The sequence below is a fragment of the Hippocampus guttulatus genome, chromosome 15 (assembly GCF_054856545.1).
Source record: "Hippocampus guttulatus isolate MCC_2025c chromosome 15, RoL_Hgut_1.0, whole genome shotgun sequence".
NCBI classification, from domain to species: domain Eukaryota; kingdom Metazoa; phylum Chordata; class Actinopteri; order Syngnathiformes; family Syngnathidae; genus Hippocampus; species Hippocampus guttulatus.
The window spans coordinates 8,561,718-8,580,833 of record NC_141275.1 but is presented as its reverse complement, the minus strand read 5'-3'; the positions used below and the strand labels follow the sequence as shown (position 1 = coordinate 8,580,833).

General features: G+C 41.5%; 2 protein-coding genes across 4 annotated transcripts; both read left to right on the top strand.

Moving 5' to 3' along the window:
* The first annotated feature begins 1,224 nt into the window (after window positions 1-1,224).
* aifm1 (apoptosis inducing factor mitochondrion associated 1) lies at window positions 1,225-8,880 on the top strand. 2 transcript variants are annotated; one of them, XM_086130896.1, is made up of 18 exons: window positions 1,225-1,460; window positions 2,384-2,514; window positions 2,742-2,859; window positions 3,958-4,065; window positions 4,989-5,048; window positions 5,330-5,457; window positions 5,540-5,670; window positions 5,833-5,923; window positions 6,134-6,218; window positions 6,295-6,371; window positions 6,521-6,629; window positions 6,700-6,807; window positions 6,888-6,976; window positions 7,058-7,198; window positions 7,572-7,714; window positions 8,002-8,126; window positions 8,229-8,416; window positions 8,503-8,880. In XM_086130896.1, the coding sequence occupies exons 1-18, from the start codon at window positions 1,373-1,375 to the stop codon at window positions 8,572-8,574; spliced, it is 1,992 nt and encodes a 663-aa protein (XP_085987022.1). In that variant the 5' UTR covers window positions 1,225-1,372; the 3' UTR covers window positions 8,575-8,880. The 2 variants fall into 2 exon arrangements, with proteins under 2 accessions (XP_085987022.1, XP_085987023.1); XM_086130897.1 differs by lacking the exon at window positions 4,989-5,048.
* A 967-nt stretch (window positions 8,881-9,847) lies between these two features.
* Window positions 9,848-17,717, top strand: glra4b (glycine receptor, alpha 4b). Of its 2 annotated transcripts, none has more exons than XM_086130899.1 (10): window positions 9,848-10,186; window positions 10,614-10,741; window positions 11,428-11,495; window positions 12,664-12,887; window positions 13,725-13,807; window positions 13,885-14,022; window positions 14,129-14,343; window positions 16,115-16,273; window positions 16,765-16,854; window positions 16,944-17,717. In XM_086130899.1, the coding sequence occupies exons 1-10, from the start codon at window positions 10,128-10,130 to the stop codon at window positions 17,208-17,210; spliced, it is 1,431 nt and encodes a 476-aa protein (XP_085987025.1). In that variant the 5' UTR covers window positions 9,848-10,127; the 3' UTR covers window positions 17,211-17,717. The 2 variants fall into 2 exon arrangements, with proteins under 2 accessions (XP_085987025.1, XP_085987024.1); XM_086130898.1 differs by having other exon boundaries at window positions 9,850-10,186; window positions 16,762-16,854.
* Window positions 17,718-19,116: the final 1,399 nt, after the last annotated feature.

Here is a 19,116-nt window from a genome sequence, read left to right as displayed (position 1 = left end):
GCTTTTAAATGTAAATGTCTCAGTAGTAAGTTGTGTTTGTTTACTTATACCTTTTGTTGTTCAGGCTGTCCACACACTGTAAATATGGACAATCATCTGATTCTTCACGTTTTGTGTTTATATGAGGTCCCATTTAGGGTAACGACATCATAAAAATGCCTCTAGGACAGGGGTGTCAATCAATTTTTTGTCGTGTCCCACATCGTAGTTATGGTGTCCTTTGGAGGGCCGTTAAGACTGTGAATCCAAATACAGTATAAATATGCACAGCAAATTGATTAATAACTAGTTTTGAAATAAGAGGTCAGTAAATATGGTCCCTTCGAATGATATTACATATATAAAAGTGGTCTTGGTCACCAAAATTCTTGCGATACATCAAAGTTTTTAAAAGTGAAAACAATTTGCCATTTTGGTGTTCAAGCAAGAAACTTGAAGTCGATGCACATGATTTCCTTTTGCAGGCCACATAAAATGACGTAGCGGGCCAGATCTGGCCCTCGGCATTGAGTTTGACGCCGGCACCCTAGTGGTTCCTGCAAGTGTAACATCTGTTTTTAAAGTAAAACGGGAGAATTCCAAATGACTGACTAATGTTAAGTTTATACTGAAATGTATAAGTAATATGAATGTTAATGCCTGTATGGATGTAAGTTAATTACCTTTTTTATGTATTTTTTCGTAGCAAACGTAAGACCAGCATTGCCAGAGTTTTTATTTTTCGACCACTAGGTTACCCCAGTGAGTAAGTCATTACCATATAACTTGCGATGTCGACGTGTACCGTTCAAATATGGCTGCCGTTATACGCATACCAAGAGCGCTCAAGTGGCTGGGTGCGGTGTGTTTCGCTATGGACAGGATCGGTATAGAAACTGGTCCCTCATTGGCTTAGAGTGGACACGGGGCTGATTTCCACCAATCAAAACCGTTGTGAATATCAATGACGTTGAGCCAGAGATCTTCAAAGAATAGAAACCACTTATGTCTGACTCAAGTTCACTCAGCGTCGAACTGACATTACATTTACATATGTTGACTGTGATTTGTATTTTCAATAATGGAAAATAAAGCGGTGGATTAATGATAGCATAGTTATTTCCGACTGTAAGGGCATCGACTTAACCAGCAAGTTTTGGCGCCACCTTTAGTAATCACCCTTCCGAGCTGTGTCCATCTTGGGCAGTTTAAGCTCTTTACAAATTACCCATGATTCCTCTGAAACGTGTGACCTGTCTCTGGCCTTGTGCAGCGCGGCAGGTAGCAGGACCGTATGCAGGCGGTGGGAGGATTAGATAACTAAGTAGCAATAGTGCACAAACCTGACAGGTCTGCAAGTGAAGAAGGAATTGATAAGAGCGGAGTTGCCACAATGCTTAAATGTAGAACCGTGTGGAGAAAGCTTGCTCCTCTTGCCAGAGCCTCGTCAACACTGTGTCGGCAAAATGTAAAGAGAACAGGTATGCAAAAACCACAAAATCTTGCAGAAATTCTTATTAGCTCGTTGAATCACTTTTTAAAACCAGCTAATTAATGATACTAGTTATTGCCCTGTGTGTTCTCTTTTTCCTATCCGGGCTACCAATTTGACGACTTTTAGGTAGAAGTGTGACCTTCAATTCCCCGATAAAGAGCTAAAGTAGCCAGCCAGCGAACGGGTGATATTACTTTCAGCCCCTGTGTTATTCCTCTGCTTGACTAAAAGTGTCACGGGTTTGTTTTTGGCTAACGCGGAGCCAATTGTGGTTTGACATTTAGCACTGTAATCGATCTAACGGAATGTTTATTATTATGGTCGTATTGTGCAGTGGTGTGACAGCTGTTTCGAATATTGTGATTTCGTGTACAGTATTACGCGCAAAATCATCTTTGCAAATGCAAAGTGATGATGCAGGTCTTCAGTGCAAGCATGTCTAATGTTGTGATTTTGAATATGTCGATGAAGTCTCTATAGAATTATTATTATTATTTTAAAAGGCCATATTTCCACACCTCAATATGGGCACCATAAGGGTATTCTGTATCGCCATAAATTTCGTGTACAGAAAAGGATGGACTGTAGTTTTACCGAATCCACACACTGTATCTGCTTGTGCCTTTTCTGAAGGATTAGCCATTTTTAGAGGTTCAATTAACAGAACATATCTAATGCACAAATGAAATATAATTAAAATCATTGATTATAACATTAAGCATATAATGTAGAACAAAGCTAAATTGTTTTTTTAATGCACTTTGTGCAAATGCTGTAATGTACAGAAGGATGTATTAAGTAGTAGCCCAAATACTGTATACCATTTTCTCACCATTCACCAACATCCCAAAAGACTTGATAGCAACTGTGAAAACCGATCAAGATGGTGCACTGCACTTTTGTTTTCAGGTTTGCACAATGCCAGACTACCTGCACATGTACCTACGGCTCATATGGCGACAGGGCCTGCAAGGGGCGGTGGGGAAAACCAGCTGTATGTCCTTTTAGTTGGGGCAACCTGCCTTGGTGGAGCAATATACGTGAGTGAGGTCATCTTTACGGTGCATGTAACAAGTACACACACCTCTGTTCAAATACCATTTTTTTTGTGTGTAAAAATTGAGACCAAGGCAATTTCCATAACTTTTTCCACCATCAATTGGAATGCGCTTTAGATTCTAATCCTACCTGTTTGTATCTGCAGTCCGCACAGTTGATGGTGTGGATTGTTTAACTGTACAGCACAATAATTCTGCTGTCTTCCCAGACATACAGAACTGTTAAAGGAGACCAGCATCGATATGAGGAGCGAATTGCAGAAATTGAATCTCGACCACATCGAAGCACCAAAGAAGCAACCACTACCGTCCAGATGGAAGCTCCTGGTTAGAAAATGTGATTTTTATTGCTGTTGATTGTTGTTGCAACCCACCTTTATCTGTGACTAAGGATTTATACTGTCAGTTTTTTGTAGCCACAGAGACCTTTGAAACAGAAGGCGAGTGATTAGATGTAATAAAAAGTGTTTCATATCGATTATAAGGAACACATAGAATATAGATTTGGTTTCATGTAAAGAGAATTATTATTACGATTCTTTTTTCTTTTTTTTTTTACATTTTTTGGGCAAAGGGAGTAGACTCGCCCCAGTCAGCAGGACTGGTTCCAGTTTCCTCTGGTGAAACTATTGAAACACATACGAACCATCATCTGTCCATCTTGGAAAATGGTTCTCCTCAATGGGGTTGTAGGAGCTGGAGCCTATCCCAGCTACCTTTGGGTGAGATGTGGTTTACTTACTGGTCACGAGCCAGTCGCATGACACATATAGACAAGCAATTATTCACTCTCACATTCCCACATGTGGACAATTTAGAGTCTTCAAATAACGCAGAACACATGATAGTGGAATATGGGAGGAAGCCAGAGTGTACTCACTCAGCCTGAACAGTACAACTCCGATTTGTTTCAAGTCTCTGGGCCTCTTTCATTGCGGATAGAAATCCGAAATGTATCCGATGCGTTTGTAGTATGATTCTTCATTCGCATAAATTTTACCTATACATCATCAAAAAATGTATAGGTAATTCCCTCTGCGCCGGGAGGAAAGAGTGCTGGGGAAACTATTGACAATCACCGTTCTAATTTTATTTGACTTGAATGTAATCTCACCTGGAACATGAAGCGTAAAGTGGACATTGGTGCTGCTAGTCGAGGTTTATTGATGCAGACGGGTCGTTACGCTCGGCAACGACTTGACGTCATCTCTAGTAGATGTTTGCATGAAATGAGGGGATCGAAGAGTGTGGTCTCATGTCTCCAAAATATTTCTACCTCCTCCCACCTCGCTACTGGCGATATGAGATAAGATAAATGTGTGCATCTGTGACAGTGTCAGTTGGAACTGAACGCTGTCTTTGTAAACAGCCCAGAAAGCGAGTTGTATTGAGTCGTAAAGTCTGTGGTACTCGTTTGTCGCTCAGCCGTTCCCGAATCAGAAGCTCAAGCCAAACCTTCGCCAGAAGAGTCGAGCCCTCCCGCGCCTGAAGCTGAGACAGCAGCCCCAAGTGAGACGACTGAACCTCCACAAGGTTATTTGCTGACTTTTCTATTTCATGTCTGTATGAAATGTGGCCTCTTGCCTAAAAGTTTAGATTCATTTAAAATGTACATTAGTCATGGTTTTGAGTCCATTTTTTTTCTGTGCAGAAACTCATATTGCAGTTTAGAACTATATTGTGACACCAACTGGTCAATTTGGGTAATGCAGTTTGATGGACGCTCCCTAAATTTGGAATTCAGCCAAAATTATATTAGTAGTACTTTGATGATTATGAAAAATGTAAAGCATCCCTTAACGCTTTAGACTCTAGAGTCTTTTCACTAAAATATTCCATTTTGATATCACTATTTTAAAGTTTGGGGCTTGAAAATGGTTGGAAGTTAAAGGTGTACAAAAATGTCGTTTGAAGCTTCAAGGGTTAAAACATTGCTTGAAGTGTTTATTTACGTCCTAGGATGGTGACAATTTGACTTGCAGATTGTTTCAATTTCTATTATTTGCTGGGACTGCTGCTGCATTTGGATTAAAAGGGAACTTTTACAACATAACGTTCAACTTTGTGAAAATGTGTTATGACATGCAGGAAGTGGTTGACTTGAATTGGGCAGCATCCAGCTATGATTCATTAGACGATCGCATGGTCTGTATTCATATTGCCTCGGCCAGCAAACGCATGAGTCTTGGTGCTCCTCCCCGTTTAATAGTCATCTAAAGTTCTAAATCTAAACTCAACAGCAGATGAACCTGTATTAGAAGCGGCTCCAAAAGTAGCTGCAGAAGCGCCTGCTGAGCCGCTAGTTGAGGAGGGTAAGATGTAAAGAAAGGATTTGACGTCCTTTATGCCATATGTGAGAGCATGCCAGCAATTTAGTTGCCTGTATTGACCGAGACAGTAAGATACCTCCAGTCACAGTCACAGGCTAAGAACTAATATTACCACTTTACTATCAGATCCCTGCCCCCCGTCCGAGCCAGGCCCAACCGAACAAACCGACCCGTCCCCGGCGACTGGTAAGCAAGGAACCGGTGATGTACACCTGTAACATCTTCGACGCTTTATTTTGTCTTCACTGCTTATGCCGCTCCGGTCACACCAACAGAAAAAAAGACGGCCATATTTCTGATCATGTTCATTTCTCTGCCTTTTGGTTGTTTTTAACATTTCTTTTCTCACGGTTTCCTCAAACTTATTTTTTTAGTCTGCTGGCTAATTTCTCTTCGCTCCTAACAGGTTTATGGGTGCAGCTTACCCCCCATTTTCTGACTCTTTCTCTCTCTCCCTGACATGCAAGCTGCAGGACTCGACGCTGCACAGCCCTCACTGACTCTGCCGTCACACGCCCCCTACCTCCTCATCGGTGGAGGCACTGCCTCCTTTGCTGCTGCCCGCTCTATTCGAGCCAGAGATCCCGGCGCCCGCGTGAGTTTGCGTTCGGCTTCATATCCCTTGTCTGTAAGCTGAGCTTTTTGTCTCTCACCTTAACTCTGACCTCGACAAACAGGTTCTGATTGTGACGGACGAGCCGGACCTCCCGTACATGAGACCGCCTCTGTCCAAAGAGCTGTGGTTCTCCGATGACGTGGCTGTGACGGATACACTACGTTTCAAGCAGTGGAATGGAAAAGAACGAAGGCATGTCACCTTATCTGTCCAGTTCGTGCTATTTTCCATGAAAACAAAATTCTAACCTCTTATCAGGAAAAGTGAACCGCACTTTGTCAACTAATCAGACGGCATGCTACAATGGGGAGCAATTAAAAGTTGACGTTGACTAGATTTCTTTTTATCTTCCAGTATCTACTTCCAACCGCCATCGTTTTACATTACTCCGGAGGAACTGAGTAATGCAGAAAACGGAGGCGTGGCCGTTCTCACAGGCAAAAAGGTTGGTTGGGCATTGTTTCTGTTTTGCATGAAAGTCGTTTATTTCAGGCTTTGTCCAAAGGCATTTGATTAAAGTGGGGCAGGTTGACTTTTAAAAGCTTTTTGGGTACATGTAGATATCGCCGAATTATTTCCATATTCATGAAACTATCTTGGTGGATGTAAATTGTGCTGATCTGATTTTTGACAAGCAAAAAATATTTCATTCCAGGTTGTTCACATGGATGTGAGGGGAAACAAAGTAAAACTAGACGACGACACAGAAATTTCATACGACAAATGCTTGATTGCTACAGGTAGGTCGCATCAGCATACTCATGTCCTCTGAGCAACTGTTTGCACTTTGTAGAAGCTAATTTCAAGTTATGTAAGGTGGCGTTCCAAGAAATTTGCAAGTCATCGACCGAGCAGGAGAGGAAGTGAAGAAGAGGACAACTTTGTTCCGTAAGGTCAGTGTCATCATCAAAAAAGCAGTGCTGGAGATTTATCTTGATAACACGCGTTGTCGTCTTTCATTTTACAATTCAAATAAAATCATAATAAGATGAGAGGCGGTCAAATGTGACAACAACATCACTCTGCATTTTCTCCACTCCAGATTGATGACTTCCGATCCTTAGATAAAATCTCCAGGACCATCAAGTCCATCACAATCATCGGAGGCGGCTTCTTAGGCAGCGAGCTGGCCTGTGCCCTTGGCAGGAGATGTAAGATAAAGATCATGAAGAGGAGAAAACACTTGACGCAGCAAGTTACTCATGACTTCTCCCATTTCAGCTCACGATTCCGGTCTGGAGGTCATACAGATGTTCCCCGAGAAGGGCAACATGGGCAAAGTTCTGCCTGAGTATCTCAGCAACTGGACGACCGAAAAAGTCAAAACAGGTCTGCCTCTCTTTTGCTTTGCAGCTCATCTAAATGTCCTTTCGTTTCCATTGGACAACATTCTCAATTTGATCTCCTAGAGGGTGTAAAAATCATCTCGGAAGCTCTCGTCAAGTCCGTGACATGTAATGAGGATCAGTTAGAAATAAAACTAAAGGATGGTCGATTGGTAAGTCCAGTGTAATTCAGAGGATGAGACTTTTTTAATTTTTTTAATGTCTTACTCAACCATCCATGCTTCATGTTGTAGGTAAAAACCGACCACGTCGTTGCAGCTGTTGGGCTGGAGCCCAATGTTGACCTCGCCAAGTCTGCAGGTCTGGAGGTGGACTCGGACTTTGGTGGTTATCGTGTCAATGCAGAGCTGCAAGCTCGATCCAACATTTGGGTGGTAGGTTCAACGTTTGAAAACTACTGCTTCAGCAAACCACTTGTTCACCATTATTTAGAAGAGGATAAATGTCAGTTGTATACAAATATTTATTTTTGTATGAGTAAACTCAAAATGATTATAAATGGCGAATGATTGATTACGCTGAAGAATTGGCCATCGGTTGCGGGACGTTCGCGCCCTCTTGAGATGAACTGAATTCATGGCACCAAAAAGGAAGGTCTACCTATTGAGATGCAACACTAGATTTTTAGTTATTTTTTTTTTCCATTAGATTTTATTTTTAAGAGTAAAACCTCTGTGCTGTAATGTAAAAACGCTTTCAGTCTAATCCAAGCCAATGATGCTCTCGGGTGTCCTCTCGTTCATTCAGGCGGGAGACGCCGCCTGCTTCTACGACATAAGGCTGGGCCGCAGACGGGTGGAGCACCACGACCACGCTGTTGTCAGTGGCCGGCTGGCGGGGGAGAACATGACGGGAGCCAACAAGCCTTACTGGCATCAGTCTATGTTCTGGTGCGTATTAGCAAGTGAACAATGTTTTTATTTATAGACATTTGGTAGCAATTGGCTTTCTGAAAAGTGTAAATATATTTCGTAAATCTGTTTAATCTGATGCGTTTTTCTTCTTCTTATCTTTGACTTGAACAACTCAATTATATTCTTATTTATTTGAATGCAACCTGCATAGATCTCACATTGGAAGTTTGTATTTATCTATCGTTCGATTGATTGATTGTGGTATCCACATCGGCAGACGCTTGGCGACTGTAAAGTCTTTGTGTCCCAATATTGCGCAACAGGAGTGACCTGGGTCCTGACGTCGGATACGAGGCCATCGGGATTGTGGACAGCAGTTTGCCCACTGTGGGCGTCTTTGCCAAAGCCACAGCCAAGGATACACCAAAAGCTGCCACCGAGAAGTCAGGTACGAGCAGTAATAAAATATCTAATAGTATTCCTCACGGCATCGCAGCTCTTCATTCATACCCCGACCACGTTTCCAAATGTTTTGACAATTGTGTTGCAGGAACTGGGATCCGCTCAGAGAGCGAAACGGAGGCTGTGGCATCGAGTGCCGTGGCCTCCCCTACACCCGCTCCCGCCGTGACGCACAAAGACGACTACGGCAAAGGAGTCATCTTCTACCTGCGAGACAAAGTGGTGGTGGGCATCATCCTATGGAACGTTTTCAATCGAATGCCCATCGCGAGAAAGGTCAGTTTTCTTATTTAAGTAGCACAAAAGGTAACTTCAAGATCAGAGGGGTTTTTTTTTTTAGACATCTTTTTTTCCATATGTAGATTATCAAGGATGGAGAGGAACATGCAGACCTAAATGAAGTTGCCAAGCTGTTTAACATCCACGAGGATTAGGACTTTGGAGACCATTGGCAATGGAGTGAAACAGTTTGTGAACTTTGTCCTTTACAATAGCTGAACAAGGTTTCTGGAAATTGTATCATTTCACCGAATTATTTTCATACTACAGTTGAAATTTCAAAGTATTGACCAGAATTCCTACTCCCGCGCAGTTTGTCCCCGCCCTGAAAAAAAGAAAGCACTGTTTCGCCTTGGTACAAACATTTCTCTCTCAAACTCCTGGTCAGAGTGTCATGGTCACACAACATGGCGTCACAGCAGCTTGTTGAGAGAAAGCCTGAAATAAAATCTATTTTTAAATCCGAGTTATCCCCTTATTCTCGCATTGGCACTAATGTGAGATGCGTTGACCTCAAGGGATTGTTGTACTCTGTGTGCTCAAGTTCAAGATGGAGCAAAACGGATGTAGGCAGCCACCCTTGGACTCATGTCTGTTCATAAACAATTAAATAAGCATGTCGTTTAAGTAAGAATCAAACCGATCCGCTGTGCCGCGACCGTAGACTGAAGCGCCATGGCCTACTTATGTTGTCTGGAGGTAAAAAAAAACAACAACAACGCTCAAGCATGCAGAAACGGTTTTCTTATTCTCTTTTGAGTTCTCCGTTTTTAGTAATACATCCCTGTTTACTCATCACACGCATTTCTTATTCTATTTGACACTGAAGGCTCCAGAGCCAATTGAGGCAGACTTGCAGCAATAATGGGCCGTCTCTTCATTTCCTATTCGTTTTACATCATCAAGTGGATGGAGCAATGAACATGAGCTTCCACATTTATATTTACATTTTTTTTTCTCCCCCCCGCTCATCCAAACATGCACCCAGCAAGCCGGAAACATCGGACATCTCTGCTTGAGGTGGAAAAATCTAATATCCACTGCTACCAATAGAAATGTGAGCTGTACAGCAAACATTGTGAAAAATTCCTTGTAACTGCTTAAAATGTAATACTGGATATTGTGCAAAACAACATCAGCTCCCAAAACTGGACCAAAGGGGTCCAGGAGAACCTTTAAGTTGAAGTATCATTTAAAATGTGTCAAAATAGGGCATGTGGATGTTCAGTACAAGTGCTCTAAATTTTACTCTTTGAAGATTTTTGCAGAAAGATGTTAACATTTAGTTTTGCTCAAAGAAAACTTTTTCTGGGAAGTATCATGTTTGAAAATGGGTTAATATAGTTGTGGCGATGTTCCTCAATTTAAATAAATGCATTTACTGTCTCTTTAAATATTCTTGCAGTGGTTCCTTGAACATGCGTATGACCATTAAAAAAAAAAAAGGAGAGAGAGAAAGCTTGAAGTCATTCCCACAAACACAAGCAGTGTGTGTGTGGGGGGGGGAAGTTCCCAGGGTTTCTGAATTATACAGCAGCAGTGTCCTGTCGTTTACACCTGCTGGGGGAGAGGGAAGGAGGAGCTGCTGAGTTCAGACGACTGCTTTAGCTGGAGGAGCAACAACAAGTTCCCAGCATCTGCATTTTTGTTTTCTCTTTTCAGTTTTATTTTCCCTCCAGAGTTGGGACTGTTTTTTTTTGTTTCGAGGATGCAACTGCACGCCTTGTGTTTGCTGTGGGCTCCTTGTGTGTTTTTTCTGCAAGGCAGGTACTGTAACATTATTTTATTACATCACATCTTGAACGCAGAAGTAAGCGTGTTGATGGCAGTTTTAGAGAGAGACGAGCTTCCGCACACCCTTACAAAAATTAAGTCCATTATATGTGACTCGCTGAATACAGTGATAGTTCCTTCTTGATTAAATCAGAGACAAGGCCATCTTCCCGGGATAAGAGAGTCAGACAGAGCACAGTTAAAGTGCGAGCGTGCACTCAATATAGATTTAAGTCTAAATTCTGTATTTGCACGACAACAATTAAAAAGCAAATGAATATTAGCGTAAATATGAAATGCATCATACTGTATTTGAATATCAAGGCATGATGAGAATCATCGCGACCCAAAAATGTTGCCATCTTGAAAACAAAACATGCACGTGGTGCCAAATGTGTCAATGCCTGTCGTCGCCCTGCAGGTCAGTCCTGTGTAAGGACATGAAGTTACCCGGCGGTGCATCCAGACCGCCCTCGCCATCTGACTTTCTGGACAAGCTGATGGGTCGCACATCTGGCTACGACGCTCGCATCCGACCCAACTTCAAAGGTAACGCCGGATGCTCTGGGAGTTACCTCCCTGTCGTGACAGGTGTGAGGAAGCTTTGCCGCTCAATTTGTCCGACAATGTGGGCGTTGACGCGGCACAAATCCCTGACAGATGGGTCAAGGGGGACCAGAGATGCTGCAGGCTGGCATGCTTCCCACACGAGCCCGATGTGTGTGTTTTTTATTTTTTGTCACTATTACTGTTGACCCACACCCTTGGGTTGTGATATTTTTACACATCCTTCAGATCCTTTTAATTTGAAAAGCACAGCAGTGCCCGTGTTGTTACCCCACAGGCCCATTTAAGTCCAATCCTGATCTCAAGCTCTAAATGAAGCCAGAAGATTCTCTCTGACACACTTTACCACACGAGTCTCCAGGGTTGATTTTCATATATATTTCATATCATATTTGATACCTCTCTCCACTCTGTCGTCAGTGCATGCTGAGCAAAATCCCAGCTGATTATCTATAAATACACTAATGTTACGAAAGGAGAATCAATAAATTATCACCTCTGGGGAAGTGAGGCACTTAAATATTTCATTTTTAGTGGTCAACATATGGGCTACGCGAATGGGAGTGTACTAGAATTCCTGGATGGATCTGTTTATTAAATGCGTTGTCATATACGAGAAATAAGGCAGTGTTTGTGACCACGTTGTGTAACATTGCGCAACCTTTTAGGACCTCCCGTGAACGTCACCTGCAACATCTTCATCAACAGCTTCGGCTCCATCACCGAAACCACCATGGTGAGTTTCCAACGCGATCTTCCCGAGCATAAGAACATCTGCATGATCCGATGCAAGTGCTGTATCGCTATTTCTGCCTTAAAAAAAAAGTTCCATTTTGATTGACACTATGGAGCAGTCTTTGTTTTACAAAGTTTATTGTAGTTGTAGTTTGCCGTTGTGTGTCGTTACCCTGCACTAGTTTGACTTTCTAATTTCCAAATTATGCATTTGTGAATTTGCCTATTCAGTAGTCGCCTAAAATAGTATTGCTTTTGCTTTTTTAAAATGTATTTATTTGTTTTTTTTTTTAACCGGGTGTGTCATTTTCACTATTTTGGTCAATTTCATAACGTTATGGTGTCAATTTCACTTCGCTCCTGTTACGCTCCTATAGCTTGGGTTCACTGGAATTTTCTTTTCCCTATTTAACGACAGTATAAGAATGCGACATAATATTTGATTGCAGTTTAAAATACATATATAAATATTAACATAGTAATTAAAACTAGCAGTCTGACTGCACCAACCTGGAAAAGAGACTTAATGTAATGTTTTTTTTTTTTTTTGCTTTTATTTTTTTGAACAACAATACTTCAATACATAATAAACTTTCATATCTCAATTCATGAATATTCTTTGACTGGAAACACCATCAATAAAATGTAAAATCTCAAATGGAGTTTCCATATCAAGGTTTTTAAAATGGCTCCCAAAAAAGAACCCTCCCTTATTTATGAGGCCTGAACACTTTCTGAGGCGTTTTATTTATTCACATTTAGAGATAGTGAGACTCATGTATTTTCTAAAATACTTAAAAGGCGGCCTTGTTAAATATTAATTGCCATAATTGAAAGTGGAGTTTGCTGCTTTTTTAGATGATGAGCACACAAGCCTGTAAGTGTCTGGATTTTTGACAGCCTTTTCATTTTGGCCTTACCTACTCACCTGTTTACAGACGGCAGAATGACTTGTTTCTAAATGCATATTCATTTATTTTTTAATCACACTCTGGAGTGTTGTGAGTCACGCCTGGATGACTGATAGGCCGCACATATGTGTTTTTATTTGTATGTCCAACAGTGCAATGCAAATAATGTGGGCCATCTTCAGGCCGCTTTAAAAAAAAAAAAATCACTATTTGATTAGAATTGTTATCCAAACCTCTAACGTATCAAAATGATTGCAGGACTACCGGCTAAACGTATTTCTGCGGCAGCAGTGGAACGACCCTCGACTAGCATACAGAGAGTACCCGGATGACTCGCTGGACCTTGACCCGTCCATGTTGGACTCCATTTGGAAGCCCGATTTGTTCTTTGCGAATGAAAAGGGAGCGAACTTCCATGATGTCACCACTGACAATACACTGCTGCGAATATTCCAGAATGGAAATGTCCTCTACAGCATCAGGTAATCCACATCACATTCTGCATCTGACTAACAAATGACATTTCCTATTGTACTTTGTAAGTTAACCGTGTTTTACATATAATACATAAATTATTTTTACACCAATGAAGTTAAATTGGAGACCTGATAGTCTCTCATGGAATTTTATGTGCTGGTTTGGAATCACTGAGATAAGTAGTATCGAAAATGGACGAATGGATCGATGGATAATGCCTCTTGGACAGCGTCAATCAAAACTAGTTTTTTTTATTTTTTATTCAGCTCTCGTACTGGAGTTTATTAGATTACATTTCTCAAAAATGGGGGGAAATTCATAAATCTGTATCCATGAATATATGCACTTCTACAACAGCTGGTTTTAATATCTGGCCTCATATTTTTTTCCACTCCAGTTCAGCTGAGTTGTAATTGGTGTCCGGCTAATCCTCTGAACATGTTCATGGTAAACAATAACTGCAGGCTACATACATTCCCGCCGCTAGAGTGACACCAAAGCAGCGTGGCGTAATAATCAGGAAACACAGTATAAGTAGATAGTAAGAAATATGAAGCCTTGATTATATGTTGACAAACATATATAATATAGCAAATGCAGCTGAAAATCTGGTGACAAAAAAAATATATATATAGGGACTACTGTACAATCCACCTGTCTGCAGTTTGCCAGTTGGTACTACTTTACAATAATAGTAACCTTAAAAAAAACACTATCATGGGCCACTGCCCTTCATGATGAATTAATTGCCACTGGTACTGTAACGCCATTGCTCAGACCTAAATTTATTTATTTTTTTAAAATGAATGATTCAAAGGCAGTGTGCCATCTATGTCCTCCAGGCTGACATTAACCCTCTCGTGCCCCATGGATCTAAAGAACTTCCCCATGGACAGCCAGACGTGTATCATGCAGCTGGAGAGCTGTGAGTGACTCTCATTTAAAAGCCGGCCGACGTCATCGCGTTGAATTCCGCAAAACAAGCTTCTTTCTCTCGTCTAGTTGGCTACACCATGAATGATCTCATCTTTGAATGGCTGGACGTGGGCGCTGTGCAGGTGGCCGACGACCTGGTGCTCCCTCAGTTTGTGCTAAAAGAGGAGCAAGGCCTCGGCTATTGTACCAAGCATTACAACACAGGTAAAACAACATATAGGATGACTCCCATCCAGCACCTTTGAGGGCCTGTGTCACTCTACTTCTAATGAGCCCGTTAGTTGGTACCTGTATCTCCTCCTGTGGTTAGGTAAATTCACCTGCATTGAGGTCAAATTCTACCTGGAGCGCCAGATGGGCTACTACTTGATCCAGATGTACATCCCGAGCTTGCTCACCGTCATCCTTTCCTGGGTGTCCTTCTGGATCAACATGGATGCGGCTCCAGCCAGGGTAGGCCTGGGCATCACCACGGTGCTCACCATGACGACGCAGAGCTCCGGCTCCAGAGCGTCCCTGCCAAAGGTTGGACTCCTTTGCTTTGTGACCCGTAGTCCCAAGGAACCATATTTGATTTGAAGTGCTTAGCACTTTCATACCAAAATGATCTGATAAAAACATGGCTATGGACTAACTAATAAGTGAGGAGCTATTACCGTATTTGCCCGAATATAAGACTGATTATAAGACGACTCCCTCTTTTTCAAGACTCAAGTTTGAAAAAAGACTTTTTGAACACCAAATTAATTTTTGTACAGAAAATAATTACAGTACATCTGAAACAAATGATTATAACAATATATTTGAGAGTAAAAGCATGTTATTTTGCCTCATTCAAATCTTAATATCTGAACATTTAAATATGTAAACTAAAGTGTAATCACATTCATAAATGAATGGCTTCTGTAAATTACATCATAACTTCTCCTCAGCTGCCGGTTAACCTGGCCGATGTTCGACCCACTTTTCTCCAGATTGTCGCTACGTTTCTCCATTTTCTGTTATCTCTTCTATTATTTTCTTCTCTTTTCTTTTTTTATTTTTCTTCATCGTGCTACCGCTATTTTCATTTTTATTCTTCGTGACAGTGGTTCGCTTTGGCCTGGGGAGTCAAGTTCAACATTCGCTTCAATGGTATGTGGCGCCATCTAGCGTCGTAAATGGGTATAATGTCCAGACCCCGAATATAAGACGACCCCCACTTTTTCAGTCTTATTTCAATGCAAAAAACACCGTCTTATATTCGGGCCAATATGGTACTTGTAGTGTGAGAATAGTAAAGACAGTTACCTTCCCTAAAGTGAATGTACCGCAGTCAAGTCAGGATATGTGCTGTGGCAATGCATACGGAGAGAAAAGGATGAAATGAGGAAGGTCGTTTGTGGCTTTTGAGGTTTGCAGCTTGTGGTTGCATTTTGCGGAGGCGACATGTCAGAACGTGGCGTTCAAGTATAAATCAACAATGTGGCAAGAGGAAAATGACTGCTTCTTCTCCACCCATTAGCTCAGTGTCATATGGACTCTTTGGATTAATGTGTCATGTCACTATGTCACTAAAGCATGCGCTATATCATCGTTTCCTCAGGCGAGATGATACATCATGTGTGTTTACTTAGGAAAGCTCCGCCCTAAGTGAAATGCCTGCGAGGTGCCAGTGGTAGCCATGATGCGAGCTGCTTGGATTCCTCTTAAGCTTGAGGAAACATGGGGCCCTGTCCCATAATTCCTTGCGCCCTTCGATTCAATTACAGTATTTATTTCACACTCAGCTAAAAGGTGTAAAATACTCCCACAGTAACAATACAGCAACTTATAAATGTGGATGTAAAATAACATGATGCAATAATAATAATAATAATAAAATAAATAAATAATTTAAAAACACATCACTCGAGAAAAAGGATACCTGTCAATCTAAAATAAGGACAAGTGCTTTTACGTAAAATTTCACCAAGTGTCATAAAATTCAGCCATCCTGCTGTTGCTGCTGGAAAATAATAATAATAATAATATGGAACTCCTTTCATTTAACGCGACCACAGATGAGAGAATAGAGGTGCATGCAAAAAGCATCAGATCTAAAACTCATCTGTTTGAAAAAAAAAAAAGACTTGAATTTTGTTAACTTTTGTAGATAAATTATATGCGCTGCATAATAGTGTAAGACATCTTATAAAGTGAATTTTTATGTGTTAAATGAATTTTTATTGCAGGAAATGAAACAAGTGAACATTTGTACGATGTACTAGTTTGTAGCGCGTTTTGGTCCCATATTGAGAAATTTCTGTTTTTGCAGGTGTCCTATGTCAAAGCCATTGACATCTGGATGGCGGTGTGCCTCCTCTTTGTCTTCGCCGCACTCTTGGAGTACGCAGCCGTTAATTTTGTTTCTCGGCAGCACAAGGAGTTCTTCAGACTTAGGAAGAAGCTCAGAGAGCAAGAGCGGCAACGGACTGTGAGTGCAAGCCACCCACTCAGGCGCAGCCCCTAGGGCAGCTGTCACCTGCAATTCCCTCTGCCCGGCGATGCACGGGCTCCACATCTCAGCTGCATGTTGCGCGGCCGACAGCGTTGACCTGTAATTAATTCAAGCCGTCACCCTTTTCCACTCTCGGCTGTGCACACCTTAACATCTTGCTAGCTCACCTTGACTCTCATGAGCAAAAAAAAAAAAAGGGTGACAGAATGTGCTTTGGTCCTCTTGAATGAAAAGCATTCCTCGAGAGAAGCAGCACTGTGAGACCAAAAACATGATTCATGACAGTGTTCAATATTTATATCACAATCCTCAAAGCATTTGCATGAGTCATTTGCATTTATTTATCAGGATGACAACGCAACGCTTCCGATTACTTTTCCTTCACGACTCTGCTAATGGACACAAATATACAGTTGGATGATTCCATGAACACTGTGCGTTTCTCTCTCTCTCTCTTCCATTAGCAGGGAAGTGGAGAGAGTAAGACGAAAGGCAACATGTCAGGCAATGACGCGGCTCACGGGAGCGCAGGGCAACAGTGCAGTGCCTGCGCTCGGGTACGTGCCGCCGCCTGCTTCGCTTGAAAACAACAAGCTGCAAAGAAAACACAACACACAATTCTCCAAGTCAGTCTTTTCTCTTTCAGGAGGAGGAGCTAGCACGCCAGGGTTTACTCTTCCACACTTTTGGTCTCGGACTTGCCAGTGCTCCAGAAATGGATGCAACTCCGGTCTTTGCCGACCTACCTCCTGGCTTGGGCTACTATGACATAAGGCGGCGCTTTGTAGACCGAGCCAAGAAGATTGACACCATCTCTCGCGCCGTATTCCCCATGAGCTTCCTTATGTTTAATGTCCTCTACTGGCTCACGTACAAGGTCCTACGGCATGAAGACGTCCAATTAAAACTCTGAGCTCACAAGAAGGATCATAGGGACACTGGACGGTGTCACTCGAGCATTAACAGGCCTCAGCTGACCCGTGCAATGTGTAGTGACTGCATGTCAGCTGCTGTTAACATACTCCACCACTAAGGTCCTTTTAATTAATTATTATGATTATTTATACTTTGAATCCTCTACTTCAAAAGAAATGCACTTCTTGTTTGCACTCATGAGCAAACTGCATACTGTATAGCACACATTGGTTAGCACCTCGAGTACAATCAAGTCATTTTCTAGGATTCCTTTTCTTAACTTCACCAGCATTTGGACTGCTGCATGCTTGTGATTCCTAATTCTCAGGCTGTTGCGTCATTTTTACATCCCACCGACTGCTTTGCAGTGCAGCAGCACAATCTAATGAATCACAAATTCTGCTCTTATCATACATTTGAATCTAAGTTTTCTTTCAAATTACAAAGATTTATTGTATAAGTTTATATTTTATTTGCAATAAAACGCTCTCGGCCATGCACCTCACTACAATTTGTACTGTATAAATGTATATGTGATAAATTAAGAGTGATTTAATTTCAATTTTACAGTAATTTATTTTTGTTATTGTAGTTCACACAGCTTAACACTGGACTGCATCAAACAAAGAGTTGTTTCTAATATTTGAAGTATTATTATTGTTATAAATGTATTGGATTAGAAACAGCCCTCAGGAAGATTAGGTACAGCAAACAGTATAAACTACCAGCATAATTTAAAACATTAATAAAGTAATACTTCTTTGACAGATGTTGATAGTAACACAGCAGGCGTTTCAACTCTGCTGAAAACAACAGAGGATATGTTTTATTTCGTCATACAGTTCGCTCATCTCACAATATGTGTCTTCGCTTTCCCCCCATTCCTTGCAATGGGAGCGGCTCATATTGTTTTGTAATGTATTTCAATAAATGCCATTCTGTCGAGACCTAATGACGTATTTATTATTTGTCCGTCTAGTGTTTATATACGTGCCTGTTAAGTTTCATAAAGATAGATGATACATCTTTTTTTCTAGTCTTTTTGGAGTTTATATATTGGAGCCTCTTTGCCTGTATGACCAGAAGATGACACTGTTGTTCCTCCTATTATTTATTGTGCACGTTCAAAGATGCATTTACATGTTAGAACTTCAGTGAACCAGTGAAAATGTCTTAAATCGGCTGATTCATGGCACACTCTAAATTGTCCCGAGGTCTGATTGTGAGCGCGTATGGTTGTTCGTCTTTGTGTGCCCCGCGATTAGCTGTCAACAAGTTCAGAGTGTACTCCACCTCCTGCCCAAAGACATCTGAGATTGGCACATCCAGTACACCCGCGACCGTCGTGCGGATAAACAGAAAATGGATGGATGGGTCACGGGTGTGCTGGAACCGATCCCAGCTGTTTTCGGGCAGTAGGCGGGGTACACCCTGAACTGGTTGCCAGCCAATCGCAGTTTTCAACTCTTAGTTAATCTAATATAATGATTTTGGTCTTCTCGATGCAAGTTAATAAAAGAAGGGAAACTATTTTTCCAAGGTATCAAAATATTGGATATAATTGACGGTTCAAATTTTTACTTGTGCACTCAAGTACATTTCAGAGTCTGTAGTATTTTCCTGTAAGACGAATTCTACTTTTATTCATTCATTCATCTTCCGAACCGCTTCATCATCACCAGGGTCGCGGGGCTCTACTTTTATCGTTGTTTTTTTTTTGGGTAACACAATTATATGTTTGTGTATTTATGGAAAGTGTGAGTACTTTTGCCACCTCTGTTAATAAAAGATGGTCATGTATAGACTGTAGTTTCATTCTGTGAAAAAAAAGTGGGGCTGTTGTACTCTACCGGGACCCACCACGAAACGTGTTGGAGACGTGGCAGCGCCTCCGGTCTAATGAT

What these genes read in the sequence shown, in the direction of transcription:
- aifm1 (XM_086130896.1), top strand. Translation starts at nt 1,373, where the DNA reads ATGCTTAAATGTAGAACCGTGTGGAGAAAGCTTGCTCCTCTTGCCAGA. An exon ending in GCCTTGGTGGAGCAATATAC is followed by an intron (nt 2,515 to 2,741) that starts GTGAGTGAGGTC and finishes CTGTCTTCCCAG; the next exon opens with ACATACAGAACTGTTAAAGG. An exon ending in GACGACTGAACCTCCACAAG is followed by an intron (nt 4,066 to 4,988) that starts GTTATTTGCTGA and finishes CTTTACTATCAG; the next exon opens with ATCCCTGCCCCCCGTCCGAG.
- glra4b (XM_086130898.1), top strand. Translation starts at nt 10,128, where the DNA reads ATGCAACTGCACGCCTTGTGTTTGCTGTGGGCTCCTTGTGTGTTTTTT. An exon ending in TATCATGCAGCTGGAGAGCT is followed by an intron (nt 13,808 to 13,884) that starts GTGAGTGACTCT and finishes TCTCTCGTCTAG; the next exon opens with TTGGCTACACCATGAATGAT. An exon ending in TACCAAGCATTACAACACAG is followed by an intron (nt 14,023 to 14,128) that starts GTAAAACAACAT and finishes TCCTGTGGTTAG; the next exon opens with GTAAATTCACCTGCATTGAG.